This window comes from Gobius niger (genome assembly GCF_951799975.1).
Source record: "Gobius niger genome assembly, chromosome: 1".
Taxonomy (NCBI): domain Eukaryota; kingdom Metazoa; phylum Chordata; class Actinopteri; order Gobiiformes; family Gobiidae; genus Gobius; species Gobius niger.
This window is the reverse complement of record NC_136852.1, coordinates 53,527,326-53,546,728: the sequence shown is the minus strand read 5'-3', so window position 1 is coordinate 53,546,728 and position 19,403 is coordinate 53,527,326. Positions and strand designations below refer to the sequence as shown.

Genomic DNA, 19,403 nt, shown 5'->3' with positions numbered 1-19,403 from the left:
TTTGTAGGACACTTTTAGACGCTAATTTGTATCGAAAATTAAATCTCTAAGGTAAACACATAAGGTCACATTTTGTCACAGTTGATTTTGTTGTGTTTGACGGTTAATAACTATTCATCACAAAATGATAGAAATAAGGAAGGTCTACTTCAAGTCAAGGGTTCAAGCTTTCAATTAATGCAGGTCTGACACTTGGGATTTTCTGTTGATGAGGAGTAAAAAAGATGTGACAGAAAGCCCTCTCCCCTAGACACCAACTGATATCACTTGCCTAAACAAAAATTTGACCAATAAACCATAAACCAATATAGGCCTACTGTTAGAATTAAGTTGCAGATCATGACTGCTGATTAGAAGAAATTAGTAGTACTGCAAAACACTTGTTACGAGAGGTATATTCTAGAAGGGTCTTGGCCAAACTACCCATTTTAAATCTACATGGGGTTTGATTTGGCCTGTGTCACCCCTGGTTCAGCTCTATGACCAAAATATGAATATGATTTTTTTTTTAGCTACTTAAAGGTGCTTTATGGAACTTTATAGGCGAAAAAAGGAAACAAAAACACCACTTGATACTGTGCAAAATAACCCTGTACACCTTAATAATGTACATCCAGGCTGCACATAGGGGAGATGCAAAATCTTGACCATGACTGACTGATGGGAAATGAAGTTCTGTCATTCATCCTCTGCTCATAATCACGCGAGAAGCTTCGAAGTTTCCGGTGTTGTGTATGTTCCTGGAAACATGGCGGCCAGCTTCCGCGGCCGTCCTATCCGGAGTCTTCGGATGCGAGGTAAGCATGAAAAACACGGTACATTTATGCACCTTAAGGTCTAATAGTACAGAATTGTAGTTTACCTGGCTCTTAGTGTCAGTAGTTTGCTCTGTGCTGGTGCCTGAAGCTTGTGTGATTGACAGGTCGGAATGACAGCGGGGAAGAAAATGTACCGCTGGATCTGACCAGAGGTAAGCTTCATCACATCTCCCTCAAAGCGATTATTGTTCAAAATGGATTATGAGCATTTCTACCTCAGCTGCCGTTTATAGCTTCTGCATTTACCCGCCTGTATCCATTTACAGATTCTGTTCTAGTCTTTGTGTTAATTGTGATTTTCTGACCCACCTACCAACCTCGGGAACGGTACCATAATAACAGGCGGCAGCTCTGTCTGTAGCAGGCTAACTAGCTGAGTTAGCGTTAGCTGCCACAGCTAACCATCCATGACGACGATCTGTTGTTTTGATTGCTGTAGGTGTTGCATAGTCTCCATTTTACCCAAGTTATCGTTAATGATATTGTCATGCATTCGTCATTGAATTGCATATTGTGTAAAACGAGTTCAATGCACGTAAAACACGGACTGAGACCGAATGGTTCATGACTGTCTATAAAAGATTGTTTACATGGAGCAATACGTCTTTGATGTCGCATTTATGACACATATGACTGTTCTCATGGCTAAGGTGAACCACAGATGAAGTTATTTGTTCTGCTTTGTGGGAAAATAGCGAAGATTTTTAATTGAGAAGAATCTGTCTTGGACTGAATTAAAAAACACTGCACCGAGGGATCTTATTCAGCAGTCCTTCCGACTTACGTTATAACATGCCGGCGTTTGCCTTTATTGGACCGATTTTTATATATATCTTGACAAGTGGTTTTCAATTGGTGTTTTTCAATATTTTACAGTTGATTATAGTACTTTGTACAGCGGTGCAATATAATATACAAATGATCTTTATTTGATAAAATCATTTGCAGCTCATGAATTCTATGAAAACGAAATGCTGCCACAGCCTTTGTGGGCTCTGAAAATATGCACCAGCTATAGAATGGATTTTTGGGGGAGTTACCTCCTCCAGTCAGCTCCCCTGCCAATAACTGGTTGTATTTTGGTTAGGATCAGATGTAACGGTTCATGGGAATGTAACACAACATTTATTTAGAAACAGTCGTGCTTCCTCATTGATGGCTGCGTTTGCAGTCTAGACCATGTTTACACTGTACACACTGTTATTTTGACCAGCTAGACCAACTTCCTTCCCTCACTACATCAGTCTGGGTTCACTGATCGGTATTATGGCAATACCTCTTTCTTGGTTACATTCTGCTTTCTTCCTTTTCATGCAGAACCATCTGAAAATTTCCGGGAAATAATCCAAAATGTGGCCAAATCTCATGGAGTCAGTAACATGCGAAAACTGGGCCACTTGAACAACTTCATAAAGGTATGTCTGCTATGCTATTTGTGTGCATTAATAAGAGAGGATTGGTGTGTTTGGATGGTGCCATCAGCAGGAGCAGGTCATCATCACCATGCTCATGCTGACAGTGAATGCACTGCAGAAACCCCAATGATTTAGAAAACTGTTTGCGGACATGTTTTGCATGTTGACCATCACTGTGACCCTTAAGCATGTAGTTCTTAACTGGTAATAAAGTGGATAATAAATTGACAGTTGCACAGTTGTTTTACAAAATGATTGGCTTTTCTAATTTTGGATGTGCATCTACCTCAGATAAAAGACATTAACTTATTTTTTCTCTTTTGAATGATCTTGTTGGAAGAATGTTACTAACAGCAATGTTGGCCTGAAGCTGTGATGGCGCTCTTGAACTTCAGTGAAGATTTGAGACCTTATCTATTGTGAACTGCAGAAATCGCGCTGATGTACATGTTGTGTGTGTCTGGTCCTGCTCCACGCTCATTCCTTATAAGGGTTTCAGGACAGTGAGGGTGACCTAATCCCCCCAGAGAGTGTCACATGCCCCTCTGCCCCCCTCCCCTCCTCATTTCGCCTGCTTTGGCTCTGACATCACTGCTGGTTCAAAACAACCCCTTACTCACGCTCCCTTTGCTTACCCATCCCACTCTGCCATGGCTTTAATCTGGTTCTGGTCTATGGTTTGTGGTTAACGGTGAAGAAGCACTTTCAAATCTAATGAGCGGGTTCTGTTTATTTTTGTCTCTGGTGTTGAGATGCAGCTAAGCAACGGTGTTTACATAGATTAATAAGATGATTACTATTATTTTGACATTAAGCATCGCATTTCGACTATCCAAGGCAGACACTTTGACACTATTGCAAAGGAATGTGTGCCCAGGCTATTTTATTGTGACAACTTATCTGCCAACACAATGCCTATGAGACTCCTGATTCTTGATTAACTTTAACCCTGAACAATTTTTTTCTGATGTCCTCATGATGCCTCGTTGTAAAGATCTGCTTAATGTTTTGTAGCTGCTATGCAGTGTAGGCCACCAAGAAGAGAAGTTTGGATTTACTTATGAAGAAATCATAGTTTGGTAAGGTTTTCAAATGTGTCTTTTTTTAAGGGAAGGATGAATTTGTTTTTATAATATTTTAATGTTTTTTTCCTTTGTAGTTTACGCCTTGCTCTGCTAAATGAGGCCAAAGAGGTTCGAGCTGCAGGACTGCGGGCCTTACGGTACCTTATTAAAGACACCAACGTCTTGCAGAAAGTCCTCAGACTGCAGGTTGATTATTTAATATCCAGGTGAGATTTTTCATGCTACTCTCAGTCCTTGTTTTAAAGGTCCTATATCATGCAAAATCTTTTTTTTTTTTTAGCTTTTAGCCATGTAGTTAGGCTTTTGGCTTCATTCACGCAGTTCTCAGCAATTCTCCTGAATCCTGCTCTCTGAGCAGCTGCTCCGCCCTCTCCTGGTAAACGACTGGCTTGCTCAGTTGTGTCGTCACAGCAGAACGGAAGTGCTCGGCGTCTGTAATGTAATGCCTTACGGCCTGATTTTAATTTGTAAAACAGCTTTTTCATTATTTCTGTCGTAAGAGAGAAACAACGAGAGAAAAAATAAAAAGGATGTGCCCGAGGTGCTTCCAGGTCAGCTGGGGCCAAAACAAACTCATCCCCTGAGCGTCTGTGAACAGATGTCATGTTTGCGCTGCAAGCTGTGAAGATGGAGCTCGTTATAGCCTATTTTGGACACACCTGTTCTTTTTTCTTACTAATAATATATATGATAATGTCATGGAGAAAAAGAAGCGTGTTTGGCTACGAGGACTTTATTCAACCTTCCTAAAGAAGAGGCCACTCGGCGACTATCAGCAAAATAGTGTTTTTCTGTGACTGTCTCTTGATGGATGTTTGGTGAACCTTCGCCAGAATAAAAGTGGATTAACTTTTATAACCGAACGCGAATCCCATCACGTAAACAGTGATGGACCAGAGTGGTGAGTTTATCAAAACGCGTGTTAGCTTTTGTGCTAGCCATTTATGAAGCTGTGTTTCAGATGTTATAACTGCATCGTGAAGTAACTTCACTTATTGCTGTATTTATATTACGGTAACGTTGTATGAGCGGAGAGAGGGGGCGGAGTGAACTGAATCGAAGCGTTGTGTCTTCCGGGTTTGAAAAATACCTCCAGAAAACACTTAATATTTATCACAAAAATTAGTGCTCCATAGTGGTAGAGGTACAATATATTATATAAATGCCTATACTTTACTTTGGAATGGCTAAAATAGCATGATACAGATCCTTTAAGCGCTTGATTGATTGATTTAATGTTAATTGTATCTGTAAAATATTGTCTTAAATCTGTTTTTTAATAATTGTCTGACTCTGCTTTTAGATGCATTGACATCCAGCAGAGCAACGAAGGAGAAAGAACCCAGGCCTTGAGACTAGTTCGAAAGGTTTGTTGAGCCCTTGTCCTGATGTCTTCATGTCCCTGCGTAGTGCCGGCAGAAAGGTCGCTGGGTTAGCAGCGGTGTCCGTGTGTAGATGGTTTGCACAAAACTGCAGTCTGCTGGATATTTACAGCTGATTCTGTAGTTTACTGTAAAGCCTCATCACACTCAAACACACTCTGCAACAACATGTGCACACTCATTGACCCCAGTCTCTGGTTTCAACAGAGAAACACCGTGCCAGTGAAAAGACTTATTCCTTTTAGTCGGTTCTTTCTTTTGTCATGGGCAAATATGTCTTAGCTGATACTTGTTATATTTCAGATATTGACTAGACTTTGAGTAGTTGGCGTCTCATATCCTGCCTCTTTTGTTTCCAGATCATCACTGTCAATGCAATGCTTTTTCCCACATCGATTGCAAATTCTCTCATCGCTGTTGGCACTGATGGTCTACAAGAACGAGACCGCATGGTTCGTGCAGCCATCGCCATTGTGTGTGAACTCGGTAAGCGTCTGAGGCTGTTGATCAAGATGTAGAAGCACAATTCTTATTTGACGTCTTCAAATATGAGCACAGACGAAAAAGCACTTCACTCTTCCCTCCACAGCGCTGAAAAACCCTGAAGTGGTGGCCAAACGAGGGGGTCTGTGCACCATCTTGAAGAGCGTCATTGACTGTCAACTGAGTCGCATCAATGAGGCTCTGATCACCACCATCCTTCATCTTCTCAACCACCCACACACTCGCCAGTATGTGCGGGTGGACGTCGAGCTTGAGGTACAGTTACACATTGAGTTGATTATTACATTATTTCCCATTTTATTCACAGCTTTTATTGTAAAATGTGTTCTTTACTTGTTGACTTTGAACATAATCAATGGTCAGAAAAGTATGTCTTAAACTGTGAGGAGGAAAAGAGCAACTATGAAGCAGTGTTAATTTTGACAACATATTTTATTTTAGTTTTAGTCTTAGTCTTTTGACTAAAATGTAATTTAATTTTAGTCAAGATTTAGGAGGAAAAAAAAACGTTTAAATTTTAGTCTAGTTTTAGTCGACTAAAAGTGCATGTCAATTTAGTCGACTAAAATTAAGACTAATTTAGTCGACTTATATTTACAATATTAATTATAATCATGTTTAATTGTGGTCCTCGACTTCATGGAGCTGCTCCACATGAACAAAGCACAAACCTGTTCATTTGACAGTGAATTTAAATGATATGAGGCTTTTTCAGACGGTCAGTAGAAGTTTGGATGATTTTAGTCTCTCCTTTTCATTTTTATTTAGTCTTATTTTAGTCGGCTAAAATATCTGGACATTTTAGTCATAGTTTTAGTCTCATGAGAAACTTTTAATTTAATTTTTGTCCAGTTTTAGTCGGCAAAAATATCACTTGACTAAAATTAAGACTGAATATTTTAGTCGGCGAAATTAACACTGCTATGAAGGAGATCATTATCTTTTGTGATAATGGGAAGCAATAAAAAATGTCTTTATTCATTATCACAAAATAAGAAGCATCTAATACCTTTTCTCCCCCCCTCCCCAGCAAATCCTTGCACCGTTCACTGATTTCCACTACCGCCATAACGCTGACACGGCTGAAGGGCAAATCAAGTGAGTGTGTTTATGAAACCCCTAATTGTGTTGCAGTAGAAACACGAGCAGTGATTTGACATTTCGCTAGTGTTGCCTATGGGAAACGCCATGTCATGTGAAAGTTCAGTGCGGCCACATGATACTTTTGTAGAAGATAGAAATGTATTGTTTTGTTTAACTCATCATGGGACTCATGATATATAATAAAGTGTAGATTTATGTTGTGCATGAATGGGAAAGAAAGACACCATCAAAACGATAATAATTTCTTGCGCTCATATTGTGCTTTTAGTTGCTTCTCAAAATGCTACACTGAAGTGATTATTCATTCACTCCCTACCAACACGCCACATTGACACAGACAAGGGGGGTAAAGTGCATTGCCCCAGGACACAATGACAGTCTGCACCAGCCGGATTCAAACCACAGAAACAACACTAGTCCTCCCGCTTAGTGCTCCTCCAGACCAAAATCTGGAAACGAGTTCCCCTCTGTTCCTGAAAAGTTTGGGAATAAGTCGAATGCAGAGGACAATGATGTGCAAACTGTGCAAACTTTTAATCCAAATGTGCCTGTTTGTTTTTATTGTTGCAGGGAGGACAGAGAGGCTCGTTTTCTGTCAAGTCGAATGGCAATAGTGGCCGCCTTTCGCTCCTGGTCTGGTGAGAGCTCAGTGGTTTGTTTTTTTTACAGCCATAAATGTTAAGTGTATCGTTTCTTAAATCTCTGCCCATGTATTTGCCATATTTAGGGATTATCAACCTATGCAAGGCTGGGAATTGTGGGATCCAATCTTTAGTTGGCTTACTCTGTATACCAAATATGGAAGTGAGGGTGAGTAACGTGTCGCACTTAATTTCTCATCTCATGATTTGTTTTTATTCTCTAGCGCTCACACAGTATTTCCTCTACAGAAGGGCCTGTTGGAGGTGTTATATGAGATCTTCAGGCTTCCTGTGCCCATCGTGACGCAAGACTTCACTGAAGCTCTTTTAAGTGTCGGTAAGTTTGTGCAGTGGCTACAAAATGTTTCATATGGGCTAAATATATAGATCTAAACTTAATGATAAGTGTGGTCATTCAGATCACAAAGGATGCCAGTATTTATATATTTATATAATGTAGTGTCAGCTGACGACACTTTCTCCACCCTGTAGTTTATACCAGTGCAGGGTTTTCGCAGGGCATTGAAAAGCATTAGTCATTGTCATATATGTATGCACCAACAACAAACAAAGAGAGAGAGCGAGAGACAGGGAGAGAAGTAGGAGGGGCAGGAGGAATTGTACCCAAATTAAGGCCCTGTCATTAAAAACATTAAAATGGCTTCCAACTGACACTTCCAACTGGTGCGGATAAATAAGTGCTACTCTATCCCACTCCCATTCGAACATAAGAATAAGTTTGATTATATATCCCTTGTATTTATGATTTTGTTGATATTTAAACACAATGTACATATGAAAAAAAATATTGGTTTGTAAGGTGCTGGAATAAAAAATATATATATTTGAAAAAATGTAATTGCTCAATAATTTTCAGTGCAAACTTTTTCGAAAAAGTACAAAAATATTGGTCTATAACGCATTCAACTGCAGAGTTTACTGAAGTAATTTTGTGCTCAAATTGATATCCAGTTTGCTTCTGAATACAAAATGTCTCGTATTATGTTGCATTCACATGACATCACAACATTATACAGAGCCTGTAGTTAAACATTGATGTGGGGTGCGGCGGTAACTATGGTAACAGCCAAAATGCATTTTAGTGCTAATTTCTCTGTAATTCCTGGGCCAATTCGCATAAAACAAAAACTGTCAAAGTTCAAAGTCCTCTCTTCCAGCACATATGAACTATGGTCTGATTACAGGTGAAACTCGGAACATTAGAATATCGTTAAAAAGTGCGTTCACGTCTTAAACTGTGAAACTAATATATGACTCGTTACATGCAAAGTGAGATATGTAGCCTTTATTTGTTATTTGCTCAGCTTGAAGAAAAAAAACAAATCAAAAACCTCAGAAAATGAGAATATTTTGAAAATGGGCTGCAAGCCATAATCATCAATATTATAGCAAATAAAGGCTTGACATATTAAGTGGAATTACAGGAATAAATTAACTTTTGAACGATATTTTCCGAGTTTCACCTGTATTTCCTCCATAAAGGCATCCAAAAGTGGAGACAGTATTCAAAAAGATGTGCGTGATGTTGGTCAGTAGAAAGCACTTTCAGCCGTAAGAATAATGATCAGGGAAAACATTTGGATATTATCTTTTTCTGTTTCTCTCCCATAGAGTAGTATTGGCACCTGTCCTCCAAGTGAAATATAATTCTATAACATGAATACAACCTATTCCTCTCTTTCATGGAATGTTTTTTAATCTTAAATTAAATATGGACTTGCAGTTTGACCCCGGAAAAGTATTAGGAAAATACTGTACTGATCATTAGGTCTGTCCAGTTGGGAATAATAAAATCCATATTCACATCTTATTGAAATTAAAATAACTGTTTAAATATTACAAAAAAAAAAAAAAAATCCGAGCAGCCCTTAAATACCGTGCTGTGCTTCAGACCCGGCCAGGTTCCAGGACACGTGGAGACTGTCTGATGGGTTTGTTGCTGCTGAGGCCAAAGTCATTCTGCCACATCGGGCACGCTCCAGGTACAAAAGAGAGCAAAGCTGACGTTGTTTTATACATTTTTATTCATTATATGAATGAAATGGTTTTATCTTTTCAGGCCGGACCTTATGGACAACTATTTGGCTTTTGTCCTGTCTGCTTTCATCTCTAATGAGCTGCTAGAGGTAATGCTTTCTCCCACATACATTTGTTTATATTCCCATGCTCAAATGAAATCTTATTTGATTGTTTGTGATGTTCAAACAGGGTCTTGTTGAAGTCGTGACCAGCAGTGACCTTCAGTTGGCTGTGAGAGCAACTATACTTTTGGGAGAGCTCCTACACATGGTAAGAAGTCCAAAATGTACCAATGTGTAATACATATTAAAGAATTATTTAAGAGTATGTTTTTATTAGAGGTCGAAGGATGTGTATGTTGCAGTGTCGACTATCGGCTGGTGTCATGCTGAAACTGAAAGTGATAGAGAAAGGTAGAGATAGAGAGAGAGCTTTTTTGCATAAGAAAGAGCTCAGTCAGGGGCGTAAACTGAGCCCTTTCACAACTTCTTATTCTCAGGGGAGCTGAGAAACATCGCGGTCAACATTGGTTTACACCTCGGATCTTATTTTATGTTGCAGACTTTTGCTTTTAATTTCAGAACCATTAGAGATAGAGACTGTTTTCCTATGAGCTCTTTCTGAAGTATCTACTAAACATGATTGTCCTGAATGAATCAGCCTTAATAAAGCGCACCCTGCTGTCAGTTCCGCACAGAAGCGTCACACACAGGATCATAGACAAGACATTTTTCAAAACTGGCCAACACAGATATGCACCACTGATATTTTGGCCCATCAAAGTCCCCAATCATCGGCCTTAGAAAAAACCTCTAGCTTTTGTTCCCAAAGTTGAGTTGGCTAGAGATGTTTCAACAGCTTGATATTACCAAATGCAAATTGAAGCTGAAGATGTATTATCTGAATAGAACTTGCCTGGCCCCTCCCACACACCAGTGTTAATTTTGACAACATATTTTAATTTAGTTTTCATCTTAGTCTTTTGACGCAAATTTGATTAAACTTTTCGAGAGGATAGATGAAAACTAGGCTGCAGTCTGGATGTATTTATACAGGAGAATTTTTTTTAACCATCGGTGCGGGACCCGGAGACATGAACTCGAGACATTGCGCTAGTCCTACCATTCAAGTCTGTCCATGCTTCCACAGAAAAGGCTATGACAGAGATAGTACGACTGTACAGCTTGACCCAGTATGATAAATAGCAATTTAATGTTATCCTCTGACACCATGGAACTTCTCCTCATGAACAAAGCTCAGAGCCTTTCCTTTGGCACTTATTGTAATGATCTGAGGCTCTTTCAAACTGTCCGTGGAAGTATGATTTAAGTCTCTTTCATTTTTATTTAGTCTGATTTTAGTTGACGAAAATATCTGGACATTTAAGTCATAGTTTTGGTCTCATAAACAACTTTAAATTTAGTTTTAGTCCAATTTTAGTCTGCAATAATATTACTTTGACTAAAATTATGACATTTTAGTCGACAAAATTAACACTGCCACACACATATTTTGACAGACGACCTTTAGATTTGAAAACGGATAACATGCATTCACTGTGGCATTGTTTCAATAAGCTGCAATGTCAATAGGCTTATTTCCATCCCATGTTGCTCTAGTACTGACAATGAGAGAGTCGGTCCACTATGCGAAGCCTTCCCAGATCATGCAAATCTAGGTGGCAGTTTATTTATTTTGACTTGGCTGTGTTTTATACTCTGTGTTCTTGGTAAGTAGCACAGACATGTAGAAAACCCTGTAAGCACAAGGTGTTTTTAAGTCTAAAGCTTTTTATTATTTAACTTGTACTTTTTTTTTTCTCCCTGCTTTAGGCAAACACCATCCTTCCTCATTCTCACAGTCACCACTTGCACTGCCTGCCCACACTCATCAACATGGCTGCCTCCTTTGACATCCCCCAAGAGAAACGCCTGTAAGTTCACACACTTGACACATGACTTTACAATCATTTGATCCTCGGCAAATATAAAGTACTGAAACCAAGTCTTTACGATGTTTCAGTCGGGCAAGCGCAGCAGTCAATAACCTGAAACGATTCCACGAGAAGAAGAAGAAAGGCCTGAAGCCCCACAGTCTGTACTTGGACCACATCATCCGGAAATCAGTGTCTTCGCATAACCGGAGAGATGCCCATTCACGGCCACAGAGAGACATTTATGTTATTAAGGTATTTCATCGCCCTGTTTAGTTTGGTTGTTTCCTCTTCAACTTTTTAACCTCTTACCCCCCACCGTAACTGAGTGTATTTTCCCCTAGTTTGGCTTTACCCGAATTTAAAAGCTTCATCAAAATAGCGGCAGAAATGAACGAAAAGGAAAAGGAGGATGAAAATGCCATAAAAGAGCTACTAAAGAATAACCAAACAATGACAGAAAAGTGATAAAAATGTGCCGAAAAATGACAAGAAACGTAATGAAAAAGTGACACAAATGTGATGAAAAAATGAAAGGAAAAAAAAAAACGCAAGGTAAAAGATCTGTTTAGATGAGTTTTGTAGGTCTTAGCTTTCAAATGAGTCGTTACACCAGCCTATAGTCTGTTAGATTTGAGTAATGCTGAACTGGAGAAAATGCACTTGGTTAAGGCAGGGCAAGAGGTTCTCCTGCGTCGTCACTACTGCCTGCAGAGGGCGCTCCAGGCCTATTTAAAATCCCCACTTGTCCAGTCTACTGCCTTTTCCTTCCATAGACGCTATTTCAAATAATGAAACGTAGATTATAAATGGCCACAATTAAGCAGGATGTGTCCTCCTAAACTTGTACCTGAACTTGTGTGTGTTTTTTGTTTTGTTTTTGTTTAAACACAGGACACGGAAGAAGCGCTTATGATGAATTTGCGAGACAGTCAAATTCTCAACCACAAGCAGAACCTGGAGTGGAACTGGCTGCTTATCGCCACAATTCTCAAGGTCTGAGTCATCTCAATAGTCTTGTATGTAAAATATCTGAAATATATACAGTATGTGTGTTAACGTATGCACATGTATTTCCCAATCAGTGGCCAAATGTAAACCTCAGGAACAACAAAGACGAACAAATGCACAGGTGAGGCATTTGTCACCTGTCTTCCCCCCAATGTTCACGGTGCGTTTCTGATCATTTTTATGTCATTGCTTTCCAGGTTTGTGCGCAGGCTGCTGTATTTCTACAAACCCAGCAGTAAGTTGTTCGCAGGCCTGGCCCTGGATCACGTGAAGGCCAGACAGCTCACTGTGGTCGGCTGCCAATTTATCGAGTTCCTCATGGACTCTGATGAGGTGAGGTTTTCAAATACACACATCTGAAACATTTGGGTCATGCTCTGTACACAATGTCAATTTCCTTTTCTATTTACTGATCCTCTATCCTGTTGTTTTAGGATGGGCAGGGGTACCTCGAGGACCTTGTGCGGGACATGGTGTTGTGGCTCTCCTCGTCTTCCGGTTTGAAGCCTGAGCGCTCTCTGCAAAGTAACGGGCTACTCACCACACTCAGCCAACACTACTTCCTCTTCCTCGGGACCCTCTCGGCGCATCCACAAGGCGTCAAGCTGCTGGAGAAATGTGGCCTGTTTCAGTGGTGTGTGTTACGTTTACATCTATTGGCCTGTACTATCTATACTAGAATTAACCTGCAGAAAGTTGGTAGAGTCATGTAAAGACAACAGCCATTGTCACTATTGTGCATATTTCCCATAGTGTTTCAAAGCTTTATCTCCTAATTCTCCGTATTTGTTGTTGCAGCCTGCTGAATATGTGCTCAGTAAAGAACCAGGATGCTGTGCTGAAACTCGCTGTGACGACTCTGGACTACAGCAGAGACGGCCTCGCCAGAGTGATCCTGTCTAAGATCCTCACTGCTGCTACAGATGTGAGCCAGTGTGCAATAACCATTATCATTGTTGTATTTTTATACCTTTAAGTTACCATCTTGCATTACTTTCTGTGACAGACCTGCCGCCTGTATTCCACCAAACACCTGCGTGTGCTGCTGAGGGCAGGTGTGGAGTTCTTCAGCAGCTGGGGCATGGAGCTGCTGGTGACTCAGCTCCACGATCACAGTAAAACTGTTTCTATAGAAGCACTAGACATCCTGGACGAGGCCTGCGAGGACAAGGTTAGCGTGTGTGTTTTTCCCAGATGTTTAGCAAAATGCCTGCACACTGCATTATCTATGATTTAAAAAGGAAAAGAATTACACTTTTGGTGATAGTGGAACAATTTTGTCTAACGCATGGTTTCTTGTTTTGCAGGCAAATCTTCACGCTCTCATTCAGCTGAAGCCAGCCCTGTCCCATTTAGGGGACAAAGGCCTTTTGTTGCTCCTCAGGTTGGTGTTTATGGCCTTCACTAAAGAACAGTTTGCCAATATTCGTTACTTACTGTAACTTTTTTGATCCCAGGTTTCTATCCATACCTAAAGGATTTTCTTACCTCAATGAGAGAGGCTATGTCAGCAAACAGCTGGATAAATGGCAAAAGGTATTTTAGGTCAAATATAATACACACACCAAATGACATTTGATATTAACGGATATTCTCAATACAGGAATACAACCTAAAATATGTGGACTTGATAGAAGAACAACTTAACGAAGCACTAACAACATACCGCAAACCTGTTGATGGCGACAACTACGTCAGACGCAGCAACCAAAGGTGTGCACCTGATCCAAAAGCTTTAATGTGCTGGAAAACGCTTGGATTTCTTATTTTCTATGTGTCTCTATAGGTTACAAAGACCAAACGTTTTTCTCCCTGTGCACTTGTATGGTCAGCTCGTCCATGATAAGACTGGCTGTCATCTTTTGGAAGCCCAGGTAGGATTTCGTTGTTGGTTCATCTTGGGACTGAAGTTGCCCTGTGAACAATGTCTTGGTCGAACTCTTCCTTTTAAACCTCTCATGGATTTCTGTCTCCAGAGCGTGGTTCCTGACCTCAGCTACACGGTTCGCTCCCCGATGCTGGACACCTGGGAGGGCATCAAACAGCTAAAGGCTGCTCTGTGGGCTCTGGTCAGTAAACACTCAAATCTGGACAATGCCTCAACAAAAACAGCATCATCTCAATGCCAGTTTTTTCTTCTCACAGGGCAACGTTGGATCTTCAAACTGGGGACTGAATCTTTTGCAGGAAGAGAATGTTATTCCTGACATCCTCGCTTTGGCTCAGCACTGTGATGTATTGTCAGTGCGAGGGTAAGACTAGAATAATGCCCCCTCACTTGTGTTTTTCTAATCATTGGAAAAAGTCACATTTTATTTTAAACTTTGTTTATTCTGACTTCCACAGAACATGCATCTATGTGTTGGGGGTCATCTCTAAGACCAGGCAGGGCTGTGAGCTGCTCAAACAGTTCGGTTGGGATGCTGTGAGACACAGTCGCAGGACACAGTGGCCTGTTACTCCGGACGAGGTGGACACTCAGCTGACCTCTGAACTTTCATCGGTACCGAGCACGCTCAGTCTGAACTCTGAGTCGACCAGCTCACGGCACAACAGTGAGAGCGAGTCTCAGCCGAGTATGCAAACCTTTAAATTTTTACATCTGACTATTCATAGCTATCTATTAACCTTTTATTAAAGGTATTTTTTCTTCATAATGTTTTCTTTTGTTTTCAGACATGTACATTCTGGATGATGACAAGTGTGACATTTTTGACGGGTCAGATGAGAGTTGTTACATCCCACACTCCAAACCAGTGAAAGACCGCAGCCCGTTCACCATTCTGGCGTCGTCACGCTTTGTTCGAACGCGCTTCCTAAACTCTTTATCTCTTCCTAGTAAGAAAATGCGCTCCACTAGTGACCCAAAGACCCCGTCAGGGTCCCGCACGCCGACAGAGCTCAAGAGCATGAGGAGAAACAGGACAGTGACCGAGCCCTCTGTGTACAGCCCCAACCAGAGTGATGTCTTCACCCCTGTTTTTAATGGCAGAGGGATGCCCAAAAGCCCCACTGTGAGCCTGGAGACCTCGTTTGTCGGGACCAGAGGCTCTGAGGAGCAGCTGGTGGAAGGTCGATTAGTGAGGAGTGGAGTCTCAGGTTTGGCACTGAGCGGTCTGGCACATGGAGCCCCGGAGCATTCCCTGAGGGAGCGGGAGCAGACCAGCCGAGAGCGCCTGGCTGGGGACGGTGGTTCCTCTGCCGGGGGTAATATGGGCGGGGGAGGTACTCAGTTTAAGAGTCGCAGTCAGAGCTTTAACACGGACACAACGACCAGCGGCATCAGCTCCATGAGCTCCAGCCCCTCCAGAGAAACCGTGGGAAACCCAGAGCATCCTGAACCTGAACCAGACTCTTCAGACTGTGTCAGCCTCAATACAGTCGTCTCGGCCAAAACTGTCAAAACTCTCTCCTCCCTCACCCCACAGGTGCAGACCAACCACATGACCACATCCAAGTCCCCCACGGTGTCCCTGGTACCTCCTGGCTCATCCCACACACTCCCACGCCGTGCTCAGTCGCTCAAATCCCCTTCAGTCACGACCATCAAGAGCCTGGCTGACTGCAGCTTCATGTACACCAGCCCCAGAGACGCTCTGGGCTATGCCACTCTAAAGAGGCTGCAGCAGCAGAGGATACACCCCTCTCTGTCCCACAGTGAAGCACTGGCTTCTCCTGCCAAAGACGTCTTGTTCACTGACACCATCACCATGAAGACCGGCAGCCTGGACTCCAGACTCACACCTCGCAGGTAACTGTGGCACATTGTGCGAAAGCAGATTTATAATTTTCACTGATAATGAAAAAGGTTGCTTGTGAAAAGATTTTCAACAGCCGACTACGGGCCACCTCAGTCAAACAGTTCAAGGATGACAGATAGGAGGGGCACCTGTCCTGAGCCCAGCGTCTTAAAATACCGCAGACTGTCCAGAACACTTGTCCCGCGGTGGGTGGGCCACACTAGTGTCCCCCTTAGAGTAGACACTGCCTGTAGCTGTGTGAACTATTCATTTCTTTTGGATGCTGCCTGTAGTGCCTTAGACTGTGTTGATTCATTTAACCCTTAACCTCTCCAACAATAATAGCTCTGGTAATTTGACTTTTTAATGTTAGTGGCAATTGTCCCCTGTGCAGTAAGCAGTTAAATACTCATGAGTTTGTTTCAGTATTGAAAAGCTGTAACCAATAGCTGATAGAAACCGTGTTTCCATTTTTAAAGCTGTTTTTAATCCAATATTTGACTTCACTCCCCATGCTCCTTTAACTTTCCAGTCTCTCTCCCCGGATCCTCTCACGCTCCTCTCCTCTCGGCCTGCCTAGGTTTCTGAAAGCTCTGAGCTTTGCCTCTCTGGATAAAGAGGAACTTCTCAGTCCAATCAACCAAAGCACCTTGCATCGCTGCTCCTCTGTGCGCTCTATGGTCTCTAGTGCCACCTATGGGTGTAATGATGATTACGTTGGCCTGGCACTTCCCATGGACATAGGTGACATGTTCAACATCCGTGACTCGGCATACTTTCAACAAAGAATCAGCCCGCCATCTGAAGAGCGAAAACGCTTCCTCTTCGGTGACGGAGATGGTAAGATATCGCAGTTTTTGATAAATAGAAGATAATTCGAGAGCAGTTACGTTATGTTTATTTGTGTTTAGGTGAACGCACAATCCCTCTGCTGAAACAGCAGTTTAGTATTTCGGAGCTCATTGCGAGTCGAGGGGAGAACCAGAACCACCTGTTTGACTCAGAGGAGACAGGACTGCAGGAGCACACGGATGAGAACTGCCTCTTCTGTGTGGGCTCCAGCGTCCTGGGGCACTACACCCAGCCCCAGCTCAACACACACCCCCGGACAGGTACAGACACACTCACAAACTGCTGTGGACTTTCAGGTGAGTTAATCATGTGATGTGTCTTTAGAATACGTGGACTTCCAGTCGTGGAGTGGGCAGACGGGACATAGGCTCGAGGTGATGCCTCAGTCAAAGTTTTCGGGAGTTTCTGGCTGCAGTGATGCTGCTGTGTCCCAGGGCTCTATTGTTGGCACTCCCACCCCCACAGACATCGTTATTGGTGAGACAGAGAACATTTTCGGAGTTCACGTGCATTTAAACTGCCCTTTCACAATATGGTACTTTTTTTTTCAGATGGAAAGGCAATATCCGAGGACGGCACTGCACCCAGAGTCCTGCTGCGGAAAGAGGTGCTGCGCCTCATCGTCAACCTCAGCTCCTCGGTGGGAACCAAAGGCCATGAAACAGGACTACTGACGTGAATACCTTTTTTTATGTTCTTAGTAATATAAAGTTATTTCATTCTAAAGCTTAGCTTGATCTTATTGTTCAATCTGTTCTAGGATAAAGGAAAAGTTCCCTTATGCCTTTGACGACATCTGCCTGTACTCTGAGGTTTCTCATCTTTTGGCTCACTGTATGTTTCGACTGACCTCCAGACGTTTCATACAGGAACTCTTCCAGGACGTGCAGTTCATGCCTGTAAGAGACGATCCCCTCAGTTTATTATAACAAATGTATCTCTTTGTGTTCTCTTCATAAACCGTTTGGCTTATTTCAGATGTACGAGGAAGCCGAGGCAATCCTGACAAAGCAACCAAAACCTGTAGAGGATGACGTGGACCCGGCTCCCGAATCCTGATCATCCTCCTGTTTGTTCACAGCCCAGTCCCGCTCAGCAAACGCCGAACTCAAACAAACTACAAACAAAATGCTCATAAGATGTGACTTGAAGGCACTTTTCTGTTTCTCAAATGGATCACTGTGGCCAAACGAAATGGAGTTTGTGGATCGTCTTCGTGCAAACTTGTACTTCAAACAAAGAAAAGGTCACGATCTGGAAACTTGACACACGGCTAATGTCGTTTCAGACTTGGGGACTTTGATGGCTTCTATTATAACAAAAAAAAAAGGGGACTGGCTTAACCAAGGACTGTTTTCAGATGGGTTGGCAATCTCCAGCACTTAGTTACTTCAACATAATACTAAAGATCAACTTAGCTGGACCATTATGACAAAGGACTGTGTTTTAAAATACCCACGTTTTAACTCTTTGCGGAGGTGGTGTTTTCTGTAATGAAATGAATAAGGCATGTTGTTGTCTAAACCCTGTGATTTCCTCCGGACTCTCCTTTTATCCTTTTGAAACAAAACACTACCAGGGGTCTTGCTGTTTTTAAACTCATCCTATGATTACCTGTTCCCTCTTAAAGCCAGTGCTTCGCTTCACCTCATACTACTTTTACTACAACCTACAACACCTCTTTCTCATCCACACAAACCGCCAAGTACTTCTCTACTTATCTCAGACAATCAGCTATCGGTATATTTTTTTCTTACGCTCTATACTTTACATAAAGACAATAGCACATTATTTAACGCCTGTTTTTGGCTATTCCTTTCTTCTTGCATAGGACCTAACATGTTAAGTGAAGCTTTTTGCTGTTTTCTGGAGATCTCAGGAGGTGGTTCTCTCTGATGGAGTCTGATCTTTGTTCCACAGTGTACATCATTAATTATTCTGTTCATAAACTACCTGTTGTCCAATGGCTATCCATTATGTACCTCTGTGCTTCACTCCCTCTGCATGTGCAACAAGCATGGCCAACCTGCAACACCACCTCAATGTTTTCTCTTCTAGTAAGACTCTCCTTATATAAAAAAAAAAAAAGGTTGCCATTACGCGCTGCCAAAACAGTTTAGGACAAGATAGGTCACAATGCAATATCACTGTCTTTGGCTTAAGACGGGGGCTGGAAAGACTTCTTCTAAAATGGCGGGATTTGTCAAAGGTTTTCAGGGAAACGGGAATGGCTGTTTCCATTGGCTTGTTTTTTGTTTTGTTTTTTGCTCTAATGCTGCTACAAAATAGTAAAATTGAAAGAAAAATCAATGGACTCATGTAGAGAGGTGATTCATAGATCAACTGAGTGACGTCAGGTCCGATCTATTTATTGTATGTCTGTACCATAGAGTGAGCTCAAGAGAAGAAAAGTTATTTATATTTTCCTCAAAACTGTATTATAATTTAAAATATTTTTTTTTCATTTTTTTTTTTTTGCCTGAAACGTGGTTTCCCTTGTAAAATGTGTACAGTATGTTTTGGGGCATTGATCCTAAAGAAACATACAATCCTAAAGGGATGCATTGTTAATAAAATCAACACAAAATGAATACCCTGGTGTCTGGATTTTCTGACCTAAACCGAGACTGCCTTTGTAACTTAATTTATTCAAATATATTTCTTCAGATATACAGTATTGACAATATTATAGGTGGACTGTCAGTTCATATTTCAGGGTAAACTTTTACACAGGAGCTTATTCACAAAACGATCACAAACTTAAATTGGAAGCATAATTGAGCAAAATAAAACGGGAAAGACACTGAAATTAATGAAACTTTAAATGCAGTGTAAATTTGTGAAGAAAATATAAATATTTGACAATTGCACATTGCAC

The 19,403-nt window shown here is 41.6% G+C and overlaps 1 protein-coding gene across 2 annotated transcripts; it reads left to right on the top strand.

Annotated features, from left to right (window-relative positions):
• The first annotated feature begins 711 nt into the window (after positions 1-711).
• On the top strand, positions 712-19,049 carry LOC306967841 (rapamycin-insensitive companion of mTOR-like). 2 transcript variants are annotated; one of them, XM_079563027.1, is made up of 37 exons: positions 712-797; positions 923-970; positions 2,136-2,233; positions 3,248-3,312; positions 3,393-3,524; positions 4,622-4,685; positions 5,060-5,186; positions 5,290-5,459; positions 6,235-6,302; positions 6,879-6,946; positions 7,036-7,118; positions 7,199-7,286; positions 8,862-8,952; positions 9,030-9,096; positions 9,179-9,259; positions 10,822-10,922; positions 11,012-11,177; positions 11,817-11,918; positions 12,008-12,054; positions 12,131-12,266; positions 12,368-12,567; positions 12,732-12,858; positions 12,940-13,104; positions 13,241-13,317; positions 13,391-13,469; positions 13,537-13,646; positions 13,720-13,807; positions 13,910-14,002; positions 14,079-14,185; positions 14,280-14,509; positions 14,610-15,684; positions 16,206-16,513; positions 16,585-16,785; positions 16,850-17,002; positions 17,077-17,200; positions 17,286-17,424; positions 17,504-19,049. In XM_079563027.1, the coding sequence occupies exons 1-37, from the start codon at positions 749-751 to the stop codon at positions 17,582-17,584; spliced, it is 5,208 nt and encodes a 1,735-aa protein (XP_079419153.1). In that variant the 5' UTR covers positions 712-748; the 3' UTR covers positions 17,585-19,049. The 2 variants fall into 2 exon arrangements, with proteins under 2 accessions (XP_079419153.1, XP_079419154.1); XM_079563028.1 differs by having other exon boundaries at positions 16,254-16,513; positions 17,504-19,048.
• Positions 19,050-19,403: the final 354 nt, after the last annotated feature.

Excerpts from the sequence above, each read along its gene's own strand:
- LOC306967841 (XM_079563027.1), top strand. The coding sequence starts at position 749 with ATGGCGGCCAGCTTCCGCGGCCGTCCTATCCGGAGTCTTCGGATGCGA. Across the intron at positions 6,303-6,878 it reads ACGGCTGAAGGGCAAATCAA|GGAGGACAGAGAGGCTCGTT; the intron begins GTGAGTGTGTTT and ends TTATTGTTGCAG. Across the intron at positions 12,859-12,939 it reads TCCTCACTGCTGCTACAGAT|ACCTGCCGCCTGTATTCCAC; the intron begins GTGAGCCAGTGT and ends TTTCTGTGACAG.